General features: G+C 44.2%; 1 protein-coding gene across 1 annotated transcript in view; it reads left to right on the forward strand.

Annotated features, from left to right (window-relative positions):
• The window catches only part of GUCY2F (guanylate cyclase 2F, retinal), a gene marked incomplete at both ends in the record, with an annotated part of 47,985 nt that overhangs the window by 12,364 nt on the left and 19,213 nt on the right, over positions 1–16,408 (forward strand). Inside the window, 11 exons of the mRNA XM_082497510.1 lie at positions 397–493; positions 1,297–1,431; positions 2,273–2,353; positions 3,371–3,547; positions 4,431–4,587; positions 5,955–6,104; positions 8,202–8,350; positions 9,630–9,793; positions 10,071–10,263; positions 10,424–10,598; positions 15,563–15,661. Of these exons, the coding sequence (XP_082353636.1) occupies positions 397–493; positions 1,297–1,431; positions 2,273–2,353; positions 3,371–3,547; positions 4,431–4,587; positions 5,955–6,104; positions 8,202–8,350; positions 9,630–9,793; positions 10,071–10,263; positions 10,424–10,598; positions 15,563–15,661 (1,577 nt within the window). The remainder of the gene's footprint in view (positions 1–396; positions 494–1,296; positions 1,432–2,272; positions 2,354–3,370; positions 3,548–4,430; positions 4,588–5,954; positions 6,105–8,201; positions 8,351–9,629; positions 9,794–10,070; positions 10,264–10,423; positions 10,599–15,562; positions 15,662–16,408) is intronic.

The following is a 16,408-nucleotide window of genomic DNA, read 5'->3' on the forward strand; positions in this document are numbered from 1 at the left end:
ATTGGCTGGTCTAATAAAACCTATTATTGTCTCCTAAGGGAGAATTATTTGGGATATGAAAAATAAACCCAAGCAAAAGAAAGTATGCATTACATAGATATGCAATTCATATTTGTAACCAGATTGACTCAAGATGTCTATTTGTGATGAGACCCTTTGAGATTCAAGCTTTTGTTGTCTGTGAATTGGATAACCCTTGCTGTTTGTCTCAGGGCATTTCAGTCCACGTCAGGACATCATGGTTTGTCTACTGCTTTCACCCATGTCCATCCCCACTGCCACACCACATGCTGCATTTTCCTAATACTGCAGGGAAGCCAGATGTGGGGGGCTCGGAGGTGGTGTAAGCTGGTTACCTACCTAAAGATGATAACCATGACTCTCCAAATCTCTCAGGCATAGTATCTTGAACAGCCAGCTATTCAGGGGACCTAACAAGATAATACTGACCTTGGATGACCTCGTCTTCATCAACCCAGAGCTACATAAAAAGGTAAGTCCTTCCATTTGTGAGACTAATCTGGTGGGACGCTCAAAGATAGGTTTGCTGTGTGGTATTTTCATACCCATGAAGCTCTGGGAAGGTCATTCACTTCTCCTTGTCTCATTTTCCCATGCATATTGGAAAATTTCCCATATGCTGAGTGCTTTTGAGTCTCAGAAGAGACGCACATGCAGTGTCAGTTGATGTATGATGATGTAAAATAGTACCCTTGGTTCTGTGTATTCTAACAGCCAGGGCTTATTCTTTGTTCTTGAGGTTGGATGGCATCACATAGTCCATATCCGTATAGCTATACCATCTTACCCTCTAAAATAAAGTGTCTGCATCCAAACTACCTATTGGGAACCATTTCTGGCCTGTGCTGGCTCCTGTCTGTCCAGAGCTGGAGATCTCCTCGGGGAGTGTTATTTGGCCCAGGCCAGAGCCATGCCCAGGACCATGCCGATGATATGGACTGCAGTGGAGAAATCTTTGCCTAGATCTCTGCACAGATACAGGCTTCTTGTCTATGCCCAAGTAGACACTTCCCTGTGCCCTGCTCAGAGAGGTACCTGCCTCCTTTGGTGTCTCCCCCGAGCCACGGCATTTCCATCACCTGAAGTGGTGATGTAGTGTTTCAAGGTACTACATGGGGTCAATCTCATCAGCCTTTTAGAGGTATTGAGAGAGGTGAGATGAGAAGTCTGTGAGGTTGCTAGCATGGGTGAAATGTATGGCCTGAGGCAGAGCTGGAGTGGAGGTTTGCATCCAGAGGTGGTAACTGTCTTGCACGTGCTTTCCTTGCCTTCCAGAGACTGACCTTGGACAGTCTGACTGATGCAAACAGCGTAACAGCTGATGGCAGAAGCTTGAAATCTGTAACCCGCTCCTTTTCCTTGAAAAGCGCAGCTGCCACCCATGAAACCTCCAACGTGGCTTTGTATGAGGTAAGTAAGGACCTCGTGCAGCCTTCTCCCACTGAGATGCTCAAGGGGAGAAAGTCTTGGGATGCAGTATTGTTGGTCCCAGGACGTGAATACTGCTGATGGACCCCGAGGGTGAAAATAAGTTACTCCCAGTCATGGACTTACCAGTGCTTAAGGTGACTCTACCCCAACCCTCACTCCAACACTTGGAGTCATGTTGGGTGGTGGTATCTGACACCCCAATGTAGTGTTGCCAGGCCCGGTCCCCGTTAGAGATGTCCTAAAGGCACCGTGAAGAACCATTCTTACAAGACAGAGCCTTTAGGTGGTGACATGTCTAGTAAAAACCTTTTCTACAAGACCAAACACACAGAATAAAGGCTATCAAATTCCTCTTTGTGCCAATAGGACTGTATGGAGTTTAAGCAGAGGCAGTGGCCAAGAAAACCCACCCCATCCATCAGTTCTTTCCTAAAACCACAGCTTTTTGGGAAAAAAAAAAAAAAAAAGATATGGCAAATTTTCCTGAAAGGAACAAAATAAACTGGATCATTAATACCAGAGAAAAGCTCTGGACAGAGTTACTTTCCTTTTTAATCCATTTATTGTTGTTTATCAGATACTAATACACCTTCCAGGTATGAAGTTCTGATCCAGGTGAAGGTCCTGCCTCACCCTGTTTTTTGAGTTTTTCCTGTGGATATTCTTATTTGGGTGCGATATAGAAAGAACCTACTGCCAAGAACATTGAAAGCCCCCAGCCACTTGCAAAGTCAAGGATCTGGAATTCAGACCCAGGTCCCCATGTTAGCTGTTGCTCACAGACTTGCTCTATTCATTCACCCACCTGTGTTGTGGACAGGGAGACTGGGTATGGCTGAAAAAATTTGAGACGGGAGCAGTTCACAATCTGCGGCAAAGCTCCACCAGCGTCTTGAGGAAGGTAGGAACAGGGGATGGCAGGGTGTGTGGAGGGAAGGTTGCTCGGGGGACCTTTGTGGCTGCGGGGTATTTTTGCTCTCCTTGTCTCCTGTTTATCCACTGAATCGTGCATCGTGGCCCAGTCTTGCCCAGTGAAATCTGTCGGAATGGACCATGCACGATTGCATCTGACAAACTGACCGATGACCCGTGTGTCAGAGCCAGCAGCTCGCAGAACCCCACCCTGGACCTGACACTTCCAAGCTGGTGCAACGCTGAATGTATGACGAGTCCTCTAAGTGGCCTTGTGTAGAAAGGCAGAGTGGTTTGGAGGAGGTCATCCTTACCTCTGTCAGGGCAGGAGGAGGCACTGGGAGCGATTTTCATGTGTTATTTGTTGTCAGAGTGGCACTGACATGGTTGTGCATTTCTCTGGGATTTGCTTTGTGTCTCCAGCTAAGATGCCTGTTAGAAGTTAACTTTTAGTCTTCCATTTTATTATTATTACTAAATGACAAGCAAACACATTTATTTTCCAAATTCAAGACCATTAGTTGTTGGCAGCTACTGCTAACATAGGAGTGGCATTTTTATGCCTACAAATGTAACATATTTACCGGGGCATGTATCCAAAGCCAGCATTGATGGATGACTTTGGATCCTCCAGGCATGGTATTGCTTTCCAGATCAGACCAGAGCCGGAGCAAGACTCCACACGCTGAACTCAATTTACCCCCGTGAAGCTATTTTGTCCTAGTGAAAGATCCAACCCAGCTTGTCTGAATTAAAACAAATTTATCTTCGGTTTGCTTTTCCTATCTTGTTTTCTTTGTTGTAATGGATAGACTAAGAAAAGCAAGGTTTAAAAAGAGTGTGGGATAGCTGAAAGTAAGCAGTGAAGAAGTTTTTTGCTTCCCCGTCCTTGTGTGAAAGACTGGTTGGGAGTACAGGGATGGTAAGGACATCTAATGATATAAAGAAGCTGCTGAGCAGATGTCTGACTGACTTGGTCACGCTGTGATTCACTGTCTTGTTTCAGATGAAAGATCTGCGTCATGAAAATGTGAACCTGTTCCTGGGCTTTTTCTCCGACTGTGGCATCTTTGCCATAGTGACGGAGTACTGCTCCCGAGGAAGCCTGGAGGACTTGCTGAGAAACGAAGATATGAAACTGGATTGGATGTTCAAGTCCTCTCTCGTGATGGATCTAATTAAAGTAAATCCATTGCTCCTGCTGAGGAGTGACCTGTGTGTGACTTTTATATTGACATAGCTATTTCATCCAGGACTTTGGGATTTTTATAGTAATGCCGGGAAAACCAATGTGGATGTAATTATACTGGTATACACGGGTCTCTTATTCCTCTTTTGTTACCATCAGAAAAGCTCTATTCAGGGTGAAAGGACTACATCCACACAGCAGGATGAGAGTTTAAAACTACACATCAGGCTAGAACTGGTCACCTAGAACAATGAATTTGGTGACAAATTCTTATTTTCCAAAAGCCCTTTCTTGTCTTAAACCAGAAATGGATCCCATATAGAGCCAAACCGTAGCCATCCCTTGTCACAGGATGGTTACATGTGTGGTCACTTTAGAAGAGTGTTCAGACACTCCAATCGTGTCCCATGTGTTTTCATCCCTTAATGGTGAATGACCAATGTGGGACAAGTGGCCTCCAGAGGACAGACAGACTGCCAGAACCATTCTTACAGCCCAGGATTCACCTTCTGATCCTCCTTGAGGGAGCTGGGTAAGGGCGTCCAGCTCTTAATGGCTTCCCTTGACTTAACCATTGGGTACCACTTGTGTCCACCTTCTTAACCTTGTCTAGAAGTAGAACTTCTGGTGCAATGAGTCCTAGGGCTACAGAGGGAAGCATCCGACTGTTATATTATGGTGCAGATAGCTCAATTCTTATTCCTAATCAATTTCTGATCTTCCCCCCTAGTTTCTTGGGTTGATCAGCACTGCATTTCCCATACAGTCAATGCCATATTTGATGTTATCCAAGGTGACAATTTGGCTTGCTGTCTCTGAATGCTGACAGATGATATAATTCTTAAGGAACAGCCTCAATGTTTTCTGTGTTTCATAGGGAATTAGATATTTGCATCACCGAGATTTTGCCCATGGACGTCTCAAGTCTCGTAACTGCGTTGTGGATGGCCGGTTTGTGCTGAAGATTACCGACTATGGTTATAACGAGCTCTTAGAAGCACAGAAATGCCCCTATATTCAGCCACCCCCAGAAGGTAGGTGCCATAAGGAAATGTTTTTCTGGAAATAATTGTCCATTGAATTAAAAGATCCTTGTCCTAACGCAACTGAAGGCCAATGGCCACATAAGGATTTATGTGCTCAATCTCACGACATCTAGTTACCTGTATACAATGCATTGTTACAGGAAAGGATAAGCAAAGTTTTTTCAGAATTCCTGAAAGCAAAGTGAATAACAGAGTGTCATGGTAAGGAAAAAAGACTTTATTGTAAGCAGTGACAGAACTTAAGCTTGTTGCAGTGGGAGAAGGATTTAAGTGCCCCCAAAATATGATCAAACCTGAATTTCTGTGACTGGTGGAACTGGCTTGACATCCTTAGCTCCAACCCTATATTTGAAGTTTTAGGTTAACCCAAATGCAAAGAGCCTGGTTTCATAAAACTAAGCCATCTGAAACACAAAATTATACAGGTCTCTTTGAAATAGGTCCTCTACATGCCTATCACGAAAGGCTGCCACGTGACATTCCCACCACTTAGGGACAGCACCTCATGGGACCAGGTTTGGAGACTTTGATAGGATTTCTTTCACCTGGCCGTTGCCTTGGGGTTCCTTTGGTATTCCAGTTTATTCTTCAAAATGGGTTTCAGGTAGTATGTAGCATTTCATCACAGTATTTGATTCCTACACATTTCCAGTGTCTCAGACAGGGCAGTTGCCAGAAGACTTTCTTCTCCTCCCTTACAAAAGTTATATATATTGCAGTGGCTGAAATTTTCCTTATTCCCATTACTCAGAATACACAGTTACCAGGGTAACAATATCCCAGCTTGAAGAAGGCTCATTTCTTGATGAGGCTGGGTACGTGTTACAACTGTGTCTTTCGCTGCTTGAACTATTGGATTATAAAGAATGATCATGCTTTAGACAGACACAAACTGCTTTTACAGAAACTGCTTTCATTTAGGAAGAACTACAGAAAATATTTTATTAATTGTTGCTTTGTAAAAGAGCAACAGTAACGAGAAATCCAGGCTTGAGTGCCAACATTTTGTTTGAGTGACGTTTTCAAACAAAAAAAGGGTGTTAAAGCTTTTGGCAATGGCGAGAAGAGTTATGTTGAAGTTCAGGGCTGGTGTTATAGGATATAAATTATTGGTACAGCAACATTTTTTTGAGTGAGAAAATGAGTAGAGTGAAATTTGGAAAATCCAACATTTTTGTCAGGATGGAAGTTTAATATTTCTAACACATCACAATAAGTAAAAGTCTTGATCCAGTAAATAATGAAGCATGTTCCAACCTTTCCTCAAATGACTGAAATGAAGTTTGCATTTAAGCGCTTAATTTGCAGTAGTCTGAGCTCAAGTGTAAGGAGCGGGATGGTCTTGAATTTTTTAGATTTGCTCTGGACAGCTCCTGAGTTACTGAGGGACCCAGACATGTGCAGAAAAGGCACATTCAAAGGGGACATTTACAGCTTTGCAATCATCCTACAAGAAGTGGTTGTTCGGGGTCCACCGTACTGCATGTCAGAACTCTCAGCTGAAGGTAGGCAACTATTTTGGTACATTTTTAAGGCTTTACAAGGAGTGCTCATAAACGGTCTGGCCAAGCCCCTTGGGTGGAACTTTAGTATGGAAATATTACCCCAATCTCATGACCTTTCTCAGTGACAAAAGGCTATTTTCAACAAAACATCCATAATAAACACCAAAATGTGTAGTTCTGATATCAGCCACAGTACATCACTCATCACTGCTTTCAATGGAGTTGGGGCTCTGGGTCATCCCTCCCCCGCCAAGATGCTTCTGGGCTGGCCAGCAGTCAGGCCACTGCTGCACCTCCAGTTCCCTGTCCAAACTTCACCTTTTCATCACAGTGTGGGGTGAAATCTGATGGCAGAATTTCCCATAGCTTGGAAACTCCTTTGCTTCTCACTCCTTTGCTTGCCCTTTTTTATATGTCATTTGGGTTGAGGTTTATGAGCTGGACCTCTCACTGGCATCCTGTTTTGTCCATCTGCCCATCTATTTTTCTTTAATTACATCCCCATTTAAAGAAGTTCTCTCTTCAGCAGAGGTCAAAATGAGATATCATGACCCCGCTGACTTACGTATAAGATGGCTTGTATCAGAAATAGCAAATAGGTGAAGTCCTCAAGAACTGCTCATGGTGCAACTCTCATTAGTTCAAACCATGTTGTGCTGCAGTCAGGGTCAGGTCACAAGCACTTGAACAGGGAGGGAGTAAAAACAAGCAAAAAAGAGCTGATTTCAGTGAAAACTCGTTCTCAACATGTTTGAAGCTGGACGGTCACCAAGTGGGGTATGGCCATTCAGTATTTGCCAGTTCGGTGTCTGAAAAAATGGGGTTCTGACCTTGCTGCCCCCCAGGCTGCTGCAATAACACAATGGCAATTATAAATATGGCATAACCCACTCTGTTATTCAGAGCTGGACTTATGATGTAGCCTATGATGTAATTATCAGGTGTCCCCCTACCTAGTCCCCACGGGGAACCTCCAGCAAATGTCACACGTAGTACACTCCAGTTTCTTCACCTGATGAAATGATGAATTCCTCCTCATTCCATCCTAAACCTCAAGGAGCTTTCACTTGTGGCGTGAACTTTAAAACCCTCTGGGGAAGGCGTTTCCCCTTGGCTGCCCTTGGAAATATTTGGGCCAGGTGCTTTGTTTAGTTCATTTGGTGGAGACGGGTGGGATGAGCCAAAGAGCTTTAAAGTAAACTGTCAACACTGAAAAGCTTTGGGCACTCACACTAACAGCTGTGGAAATGCAGGGCTCCTGCCAGAAAGAGGGTGGTTTTCACTCCAGATGACTGCTCTGCGCTTCACAAGATGAAACCTTCAAATACAATCACTTTGGGTGAAAAGAAACGCATTTCCTCCAGGATATCCTTACTAAGACATACCGAAGTTGAAGCAGGGGTTGTGTCCAGACGTCACACTCCCCCGTCCGTGCTTCATCTGTCAACGAAATCTGCAGCTCCACTCCTTCGCTGTAGAGCTGGTTTATCTAAAAACCGCAGATTCAAGAGCTGACTTCTCAGGGTCTGAAAGCCCAAGCCCAGTTCCTTATTTGTCTTATTTCACCTCTGGATAGGCAGTCACTTCCCAGATGTTGTTTTGAACCCAAACTCTCCCCATTAAAATACTTTCCACTGTCTCCATTCCCATCATCCTCCTATGTACTGGTTCCCAGTTAACGTTGAAGCGTCAGAGGCTGGTATCCTTCCTGTCTGGGCTCAGCCATAACCCTCTGCTCTCTTAGAGGATTGCAGAGCCTAATGCAGAGAGTCAGAGGCAGTTTAATTAAACACAAGCCTCCAGGCTCACACATCCATCTGTCACACCACCTTCCCCCATCCAGCCACTTTATTGCTCATAACATGGTTCTCCAGCGACAAGAAGGCAGATGAATCTCTAATCTTTTAAATCCTCCAAAAGCCTCCTGGCAGAGGAAAGCAGAAACCCCCAGGTCCATTGGACGCAGCCGTTGGGTGGTGAGGAATAATGGTGATGGATGAAGGATTGGGCAAGGGACAGATGAAAAGATCCATGTCCCTTGTCCCCACCAAGACCACCCATCTCACAATGTGCTTCCCATTTTTCTCTTTGTCACAGAAATTATAAAGAAAGTGAAGAAGCCCCCTCCCCTGTGCCGCCCAAACATAGCCCCTGAGCTGGCCCCCCTGGAGTGCATCCAGGTAATGAAGCAATGCTGGGGTGAAGCCCCCGAGCGACGTCCAACCTTTGAGGAGGTATTTCTTAAGGTCGGTGAACAGAGCAGCAGGTTCAATCCTTTGTTTGTACTCGGCAGGAAAGTGTGTTTTATTTCTTCAAGTGAGCCCTTAAATAATGATTGGAGAAGTCCCAGAGCCCTAGTCTTGCCTTTGCTATTGTGTTATTTTATGGTTTGTGTTGTGTGGATGTTTGGTTTTGTTGGCCAGGCCTCACCTGGCTTGCACCTTGTCCTGAACATGGGCTGCCATGTCACCATGACATTGGGGTGTGAAGCAGGCTGGACGTGGGCTTGGTGTCTTCACATTTGCAGTGTCCCTGCACTGATGGTCTCATGGAGATCAAAGATCTGTAAGTTACAATAACAACTTCAGATCAATATGTTGTTTGATCTTCTAAACTATTTAAAACGTACTTAATTTAAAAAGAAAATTCGCCAAAGGCTGCTAAACACAAAGCTACAATGCTTGGCACAGGAGGTCTCTGAACTGGAGGTTGGTGGAGGCTGGGAGCATATCCCAAGGAAATATGACTGTAGCTGAGCCCTGTTTGAACAGCTTTCCCAGGCATCTCTTGCTGGCCAGTTGTGTGGACAGGTACTGGCAAAATAAACCCCATGTCTGATCCAGCAGTACTGTTCTTATGTTCTTATAAGGTCGAACTAGGTAAACCAATATCCGCAATTTTTACCTTTCAGTGCTATGAGACTGTGATTAATTTTACACCCATGAAACTCCACTGTTGAGTCTAAAGCAGCATCTGAAGCCACAGATTATCCAAACGGTCCAGAGGCTCAGCTTCAGGTCAAGAGGACAGAGCACAACTCAGTGAGGATTTGGGGGTGGAGGATGGCAGTACACATACATGACAGTGTGCAAAGGTGGATTTAAGACCAGTAATAGATAAGCAGGTTCTAAGTGTTGCTAATGCCCTGAAATTTGCACCTCTGAATGCAAAGGGCCGCAAGTTACCCTAAAGGCAGGTGATGGGATAAATGAGGGTGCAAATTTGCAGCGTGATAGGACTCCATAACAACTCACGTACACTTTGCCAACTCATGGAAGGTGATGTTTCACTTAACTCTCACTGAAAGCTCATAGAGGAACAACATGTTCCCGGGCAGATTCCGTAGTTAGTGATGCAAATTTGCTTTCTAGTTTGCCTTTATTGTTGATGCCTTCCCACTGACAAAGCCAGTCTTTAGCATTGTCCCTTTAAAAATAAGTGTTTGCTTTTTGTTCCTTTCCAAACTTAGAGTGATACAAAAGTGTAATGAGATGGAGAAATAACTCTCCAGTTTGATTTTTCCAGTTCAAAACCATCAACAAAGGGAAAAAGACCAATATCATTGACTCAATGCTCAGGATGCTTGAGCAGTATTCGAGCAACCTGGAAGATTTAATCAGGGAGCGGACGGAAGAGCTAGAGATTGAAAAACAGAAGACAGAAAAACTGCTGTCACAAATGCTCCCCCCGTAAGTACTGGTACTTTAGATGGTAAAAAAAAAATCCTAGAGCTAGACTGGACGAAAGAGTTCCCTATAAGTGAGCAAGATTGCAGAGCTGACCTCCAATTTTGGCAAGGACCTCCCAATCAAAGTAAGAAACTTGAATCAATGCTTGTTACAGCCATATAGAACCTTCTATTTATTAGAAGATCTTTTGAACACAGTAGGACAAGAGTTTCTGAGCTCTTGGGCATGCCCTGCAACAAGGGTTTGTGCCCTGCCATCTTTCCTTTTGTTATTTCAGATCGGTGGCAGAAGCCCTCAAGACTGGTGGCACTGTGGAGCCAGAGTATTTTGACCAGGTGACCATCTACTTCAGTGACATCGTGGGCTTCACAACCATTTCAGCCCTCAGTGAACCCATTGAAGTCGTTGACCTTCTGAATGACCTTTACACGCTGTTTGATGCTGTTCTTGGAAACCACGATGTTTACAAGGTGAGGAGTACCTGGGCACGAGGATCAAGCCATGCCTGGGTCAAACACTCTTGTAGTTTTCTTCTACTGCTCTTTCCCACTTCTTTCAATTTATTTATTTATTATTTATTTATTAACTTATTTTATTTATTTATTTATTTAATGCCATGGTATTTGCCAGGTGGAGACAATTGGCGATGCCTACATGGTTGCCTCAGGGCTCCCAAAGCGCAACGGAAACAAGCATGCGGCTGAGATAGCCAACATGTCGCTGGACATCCTCAGCTCGGTGGGAACATTCAAAATGAGACACATGCCAGACATCCCCCTCAGGATACGAATCGGGCTGCACACAGGTAGGCAGCTGTGCTCGCCTGTGCAGGAACATCAAAGAACTGCTTCTTTCAAGGCTTTCTCCCTACCTGCCCCCAAACAAGCACCCTTAGAAGATACTTTATGTCTTCCATATATCTTCCATAGCAACAAGGGCATTAAGATGGAAACACAAACTCCAAGGAGGAAAATGGCTCAGTATCATTTGGGGGAGAGATTGTGTATTCTGTCGCAGTCAGGAACTGCATCAGACGCGTTAGTCACAAGGGTTTTGTTGTAAGGGTGTCTCTTTGATGTGCCATAGGATCTTCACCGGTGTGATATGGAGACATCTTCGTAACTCCGTTCTGAAATGAAAAAGCACAGAAAAACAGGCATATAGAGTGAAAGAATGAAATAGGTTGGGGAGATTTATTACAGGTAGGACATAACTGGAAGAATATCTGACACAGCTATTAAAAAAAGCATATTATAAAGAAAGTAAATTATTTCTAATACAGAAGCCATAATCTATTCAATGAACAGAAAAGTGGACTGTTTAAAAAGAAAATAGGTTCCTTTTTTTTTTTATACAAAGTGTAATTAAACTGCAGAACAAACCAAACCAAAACATGCTGTAGGATTGCAGTCACCAGAGAACCAAAAGTATGACTGGGATTTTAAACGGAGGAAAAGTCATCTGCTGTTGTCTTACAATCAATATTTTTTTTAGAGATATGAACCTTCAAAATTTTATACCATAGCATTAATAAATTTTTCCCCGCTGTTTGTCACCAGACTTCTCGCATCTTCCTCTTAAATCACCAGGTACTGCCCATTGCGGGAAGCCAAATAATTAATAAGGTTGTCCAGGAGACTGACCCAGTATTACAGGGCTTTTTGTCCTTCTGCCTGTCTGATAATGCCCATATTTTTGCACCTTTGGCACGGAAGGGTTTTACAGAAGTCAACATCCTGGTCCCTGTTGTATACGTAGGGAAAGAAGAGCAGAGAAAAAGAAGGATTTCACCCAGAATATCCCGAGAACAGAGCTGTGACTTGAGCAGAGCTAAAATCAATACTTCATATCTCCAAGACCGTATCAGTTCTTCTTTTGGGGTTATTTCTGAAAACTCATCTCCCTACCGTTTTCTTTGTAGTTTGGGGGTCTTGGCTGGCCCTTCATAGAACTCCAAAGTACTAAGGAATGGTTGCATGAGCAGTGTGGGTTTTATACTCTGGCAGAAATGAGAGGAGACTATGGCCTCAGCTGGTCTTGCCCAGAGCAGGAGTCTCTGGAGCACCAGAAGCACATTTTCAACATGGAAAGAGGGGAGTTTGGTGTGCAACATCTGCTGCTGTCTGTTGACAGCGGTTCTGCAACAGGTCTTGCATGCACCCAGCCAAAAATCTATCCCTAGGTGATGTGAGCAGAGGGTAGTAACATTTTTTCTTGTTTTTTTTTTTTTTTTTTTAACTCTGGGTATCTGGAAAAGCAGTGTTGCTATGACCTGTTGTGTAGGGTGTGAGAGGAAGAGGGGGAGGAAGAGAATTGGTGTTTTCTTTCTAAAGAAGCAGAAACCAGATCTTGTTTTGCACAGATCTGGCAATGACATACTGTCATGGGAGCAGCGAGAAATGCATGCTCCAAAGCAAACCAGCTCTCCGAGCCACCGAGCCGACAGCAGAGTTTGATTAACCCTAGACCCCATTTCTCCTGAGGAAAGAAGCATGACGGGGGAATCACCAGCATCATGAAAGCACTGAGGAAGCACTTGGGGGGAGAGGAGGGCTTGGCTAACGCTTTCACTGTCCTGGAAAGGATGGAGAACGGGTGTGACCACCAGGTCTGTGGGCCAACTGCTCTCTGGAAACTGGTGCCAAGAAGAGTTCGTGATCCCCACTCTGAAAAAGCAGTAAATGCCATTGGGACATGGGCTGCCCGGGTCCATCCAACCCCAATGGAGATCTGCAGCTCTGGGAACTTCTGCTGGCCCACGGCCGTGGTCTGCTTGTGGCAAAGCATGGCTAAAGCAAAGAGGACAAGAAGACCAGTGTTTGGTCTGCAGTTTCTCCTCTGCTTTAAATGCACCCTGGAGTCTTGGCTCTCCTCTCTCGACTTAACAGCATGTCCAGAAAAACTCAGCTGACTCAGCTGTTTCCACACCAGCCGTGCCTGGGCTGGAGCTGGATGGCCGGGGAGAGCGGTGGTGAGAAGACAAGTTTTTCCAGGGAGGCTGAAGAGGAACTGTTTATTGGTCAGGCTCTTTGGCAGGCAGCCCCACACTTCCATCAAGCCTATTAACCTCCGCGGCACCCCTGATGGTTGTTGCAGAGTCGTATCCAGCACGGCTCGTTAACTGACCCCGCAAGCCCTGGCAAAGCGCCGTTTCAAAACAAACCAGCGAACCTGTATAATTAAACAACTCGCCCATAATGTTCTCATCATAGGGTCTCTGGTTTCATCTGAAACTTGTTACTGTGGGAGATTTATCATTGGAAGTTTTTGTTAGTCCTTTGCTGAGGCTGTCTAGACAAAGGGGAACACACACAGGCAGCGAAGGCAGCGAGTGAATCAACTCTTGGATGCTTTCACCGTGGAGAAGTCCTTTGGCCATGCTTACACTGCGGGCTTAAAAGCAGTGATCTAGAAAGATAGTACCTGCCCTTAAAAATCTTGCCTATGCTAGGTTGTGAGCTTTGCAGAAGTGATTGGGTGATTGCACCGACTGAGTAGGAAACTTAAATTTAGGCACCCACGTGGAGATGTTTCCAGGAGCGTTAGGGAGCCTGCGCTTATTTTGTGGTTGGGGGAGATCTGGTGGACCTGTAAGTGGACCCTGGAGAGCTGTTCATGTGCAGGAGTGGAATGGCTCCCACAGCTCAGTTGACTGCGTTGACTTGGCCTCCACCAACCACAGCAGGATCTCAGCCACTTATATTTGTGCTTTGAATCAAATCCTCCTGAGTGAGGGCTGGTTTTTGACAAGAACCTCTTTTTTGTGTCCTTGCAACACGTATTACAGAAGAAGCTTTGGCCCTTACTGAGATTTCTGAGTGTCATGTCATCACCACAAGATAGAAGTGGGTTAGTGTTTCCTCAGGGAAAGCTCTTATTGAAGCGTGAATTAACATGTCTCCAACAAGACCCTTTTTTATGCATATACCGCATTAGTGTGCACATATGAAGGACCAAACCTTGATGCAATAGCATCAGCGTGGCTTTACAGGGGTGCTATAGAGGTGCCTATAGACTAGACCCTGAAAAACTTCTAGTGGATATAGCTCCTCTCCTGAAGAGACTGAAACAAATTAGTGAGTACTGATAAGGATGGGAATTAAATTAGAAGAGATTCTGAGGGGCAGTGTCTTATCCAAGGTTGCACGGCACATTGGCAGTAAAAAGCCCCACCATTAATTCAGCTTTTCTTGATCTCCAGCAGTCCCTTCATGCTGTGTTTGATCCACACACGCTGTTTAAGTCCTTGTAACATTTTTGGTATGAAATATTATTCCTCTCTCTTTTTTTTTTTTTTTTTTTTTTAATCTTTAAGCGAGTGATGCTTCAGCAGGCAGGAGTTAAAATCTCTTAGCTCTCAATTTGCAGCCTCTGTACATTGCATTAAAATCCTGTTACTTGGACTCTGCAGCAACTTTTCAGAGGTCACAGCAAGAGGGGCTCTTGCAAAGTTCCCCATTAGTTTTCACCTATGGGGTTTCATTGTCCTTAAGATGTATCTGAAAATTGTATGAAGAATCAGTTTTTGTAACTTGGCTGAAATCACAGTAAAAGTACATTGTCCTAAACCAAGTAACTGATCACTTCTAAGTTAGGGTACAATTATTATTATTATTACTATTATTATTACTACTACTATTATTTTTACTATTACTATTAGTAGTAGTAGTAGTAAAAAAAAAATTAACCTACAGCTTTTCATATTATGAAAAACCTTATCTGTAGCATCGTTTCAGATGCTGTTGATGATGTACTACTTTCACATCTCTCGTAAACTTGCGTGGGAAAAGATTTCCTAGAGGTCAGTTTTCTGAAATCTTAATCCAGAAGGATCATGAAATTGAAAAGGCAGGCAGAGCCTGGAAAGACTTATGACATACATCATGCATCCAATGCAAAATACAAAAAGGTCTGTCTTTTCTCTGCAGGAAGCCCCACACCTCCTTACATTGCTGAGGACATTCTCTTCTTCTTTTTTTTTTGTTTTTTTTTTCCTTTTTTTTTTTTTTTTTGCATTTATTTTGCAAGCCTGATATTTTAGATTGTGGGCGATGAAATTTAGCATCTCATCCTTCAGAGCACAGTCCAAACATTAGCTAACCCAAGCGCCCCAGATGACAGTTGTCTGTGCTGTTTGCCGGTCACACATTTTATCTCTGTGTGTGCGCGTGGCCGTGTGAATCCTGCACGCATACCTCTCCCTGAGAACTTGGCACTGGTTCTTTGGGGGCTAGTTTGGAAGGGAGTGGATCTCATCTAAAGAATGAGAGAGAGGAAAAATAAACAGGTTTTGGCTAGACAGGCGAGCTAATGATGTCTTTCTTTCCGAGGAGGGGACATAGGGGTGGTCCAGCCTGCTGCCAGCTTCTCTGGATGTCCAAGGCTGATTTTCAGTCCTGTTTCACTGGGACACAGGGCATGACACAGCAGCTGAACTTTAGTTTTCTCAGATGGACAAGGAGGTCTTTTTAAAATAAGATGGCAATAGCCCTTGAGCTTCCGCAAACTCTGAACAAATTTCTCCCAGATGATGGTGAACTGAGGTCCTACCACACAAGACCTTTGTCAGGCATAAAACACCAATGTGCAGCCTAGAGCAATGCTTAAGTTTTGCTTCCTTATAGCAAGCACCAAAGCCAATGAGATCTCTAAGAATCCCGTATTCCCAGGTGGTTTTTGAATATCAGAGGAGAGGATGAGATTTGTTTGTCAGTGAGACTCTAACTTTGTGCAGTACCTTCTGGGTTATACAGATAATGTGTCTTTCAGGGCCTTGCGTGGCTGGCGTGGTGGGGCTTACCATGCCACGGTACTGCCTCTTTGGAGACACAGTGAACACGGCATCACGAATGGAGTCCACGGGCCTGCGTGAGTATTTGGGACAACGCCTGGGGTGGGTGGTTGAAAAATTTCTCGAGAGAAACCAAGAAATGTTCATCTTTAGTGATAATCATTGCAACTGAATCAGCTCTGAAGAAAGGGGCAAGTCAAACGACAAAATTCAAAGCAGCCTGGAGGGGAGATCATCAGCTTTGCCATCGTAGGTCAGCTTTAAGACCCTGCCTTTCAGCTACGGTCCTCTGATTTGGGTCCCATCAGCCAAAATGGACATGAATCTTGCCCTAGATTTCTCCTACATGGGTTGGATCTTGCTTTCAGTCCATGTTGAGGACCCTTAACTCAGAGCTCTTTTTGCACAGTAAAATAATGCACGTACCTGCCATGGCCAGGATTGAAGCACATGTGGGCTCTGCTTCTATCACGGTGGAGAGAGAGAAAAGCAGACGACAGGCAATGATGTCCTGCAAAATGAAAGACATATTTGTGACGGCTTCATTTATCAGCAATAATAACTCCATGAGTTAACAAAATCCTTAAAATTCCTCTTTGGGTTTTCTTGATGTCTTTCTTGATGGGTTGATATTCATGTTATTTTCCCCTCAAGTTCTTATCTTTATTTTTCTGAGGCTTCCAGTTATAAAAAGCAAGTCTACACACACAGAACCAATAACTGCAGCACATAAGTCAAGACCATCTCTCAGCTGGTTCTTACTTTCCCCTGGCTGGAGCCTTCCAGACATGTAAAAAGAGGTGGTGGGGAAGGAGCATTTACCT

The sequence above is a fragment of the Vanellus vanellus genome (genome assembly GCF_965231255.1).
Source record: "Vanellus vanellus genome assembly, chromosome: 1".
Lineage (NCBI taxonomy): Eukaryota > Metazoa > Chordata > Aves > Charadriiformes > Charadriidae > Vanellus > Vanellus vanellus.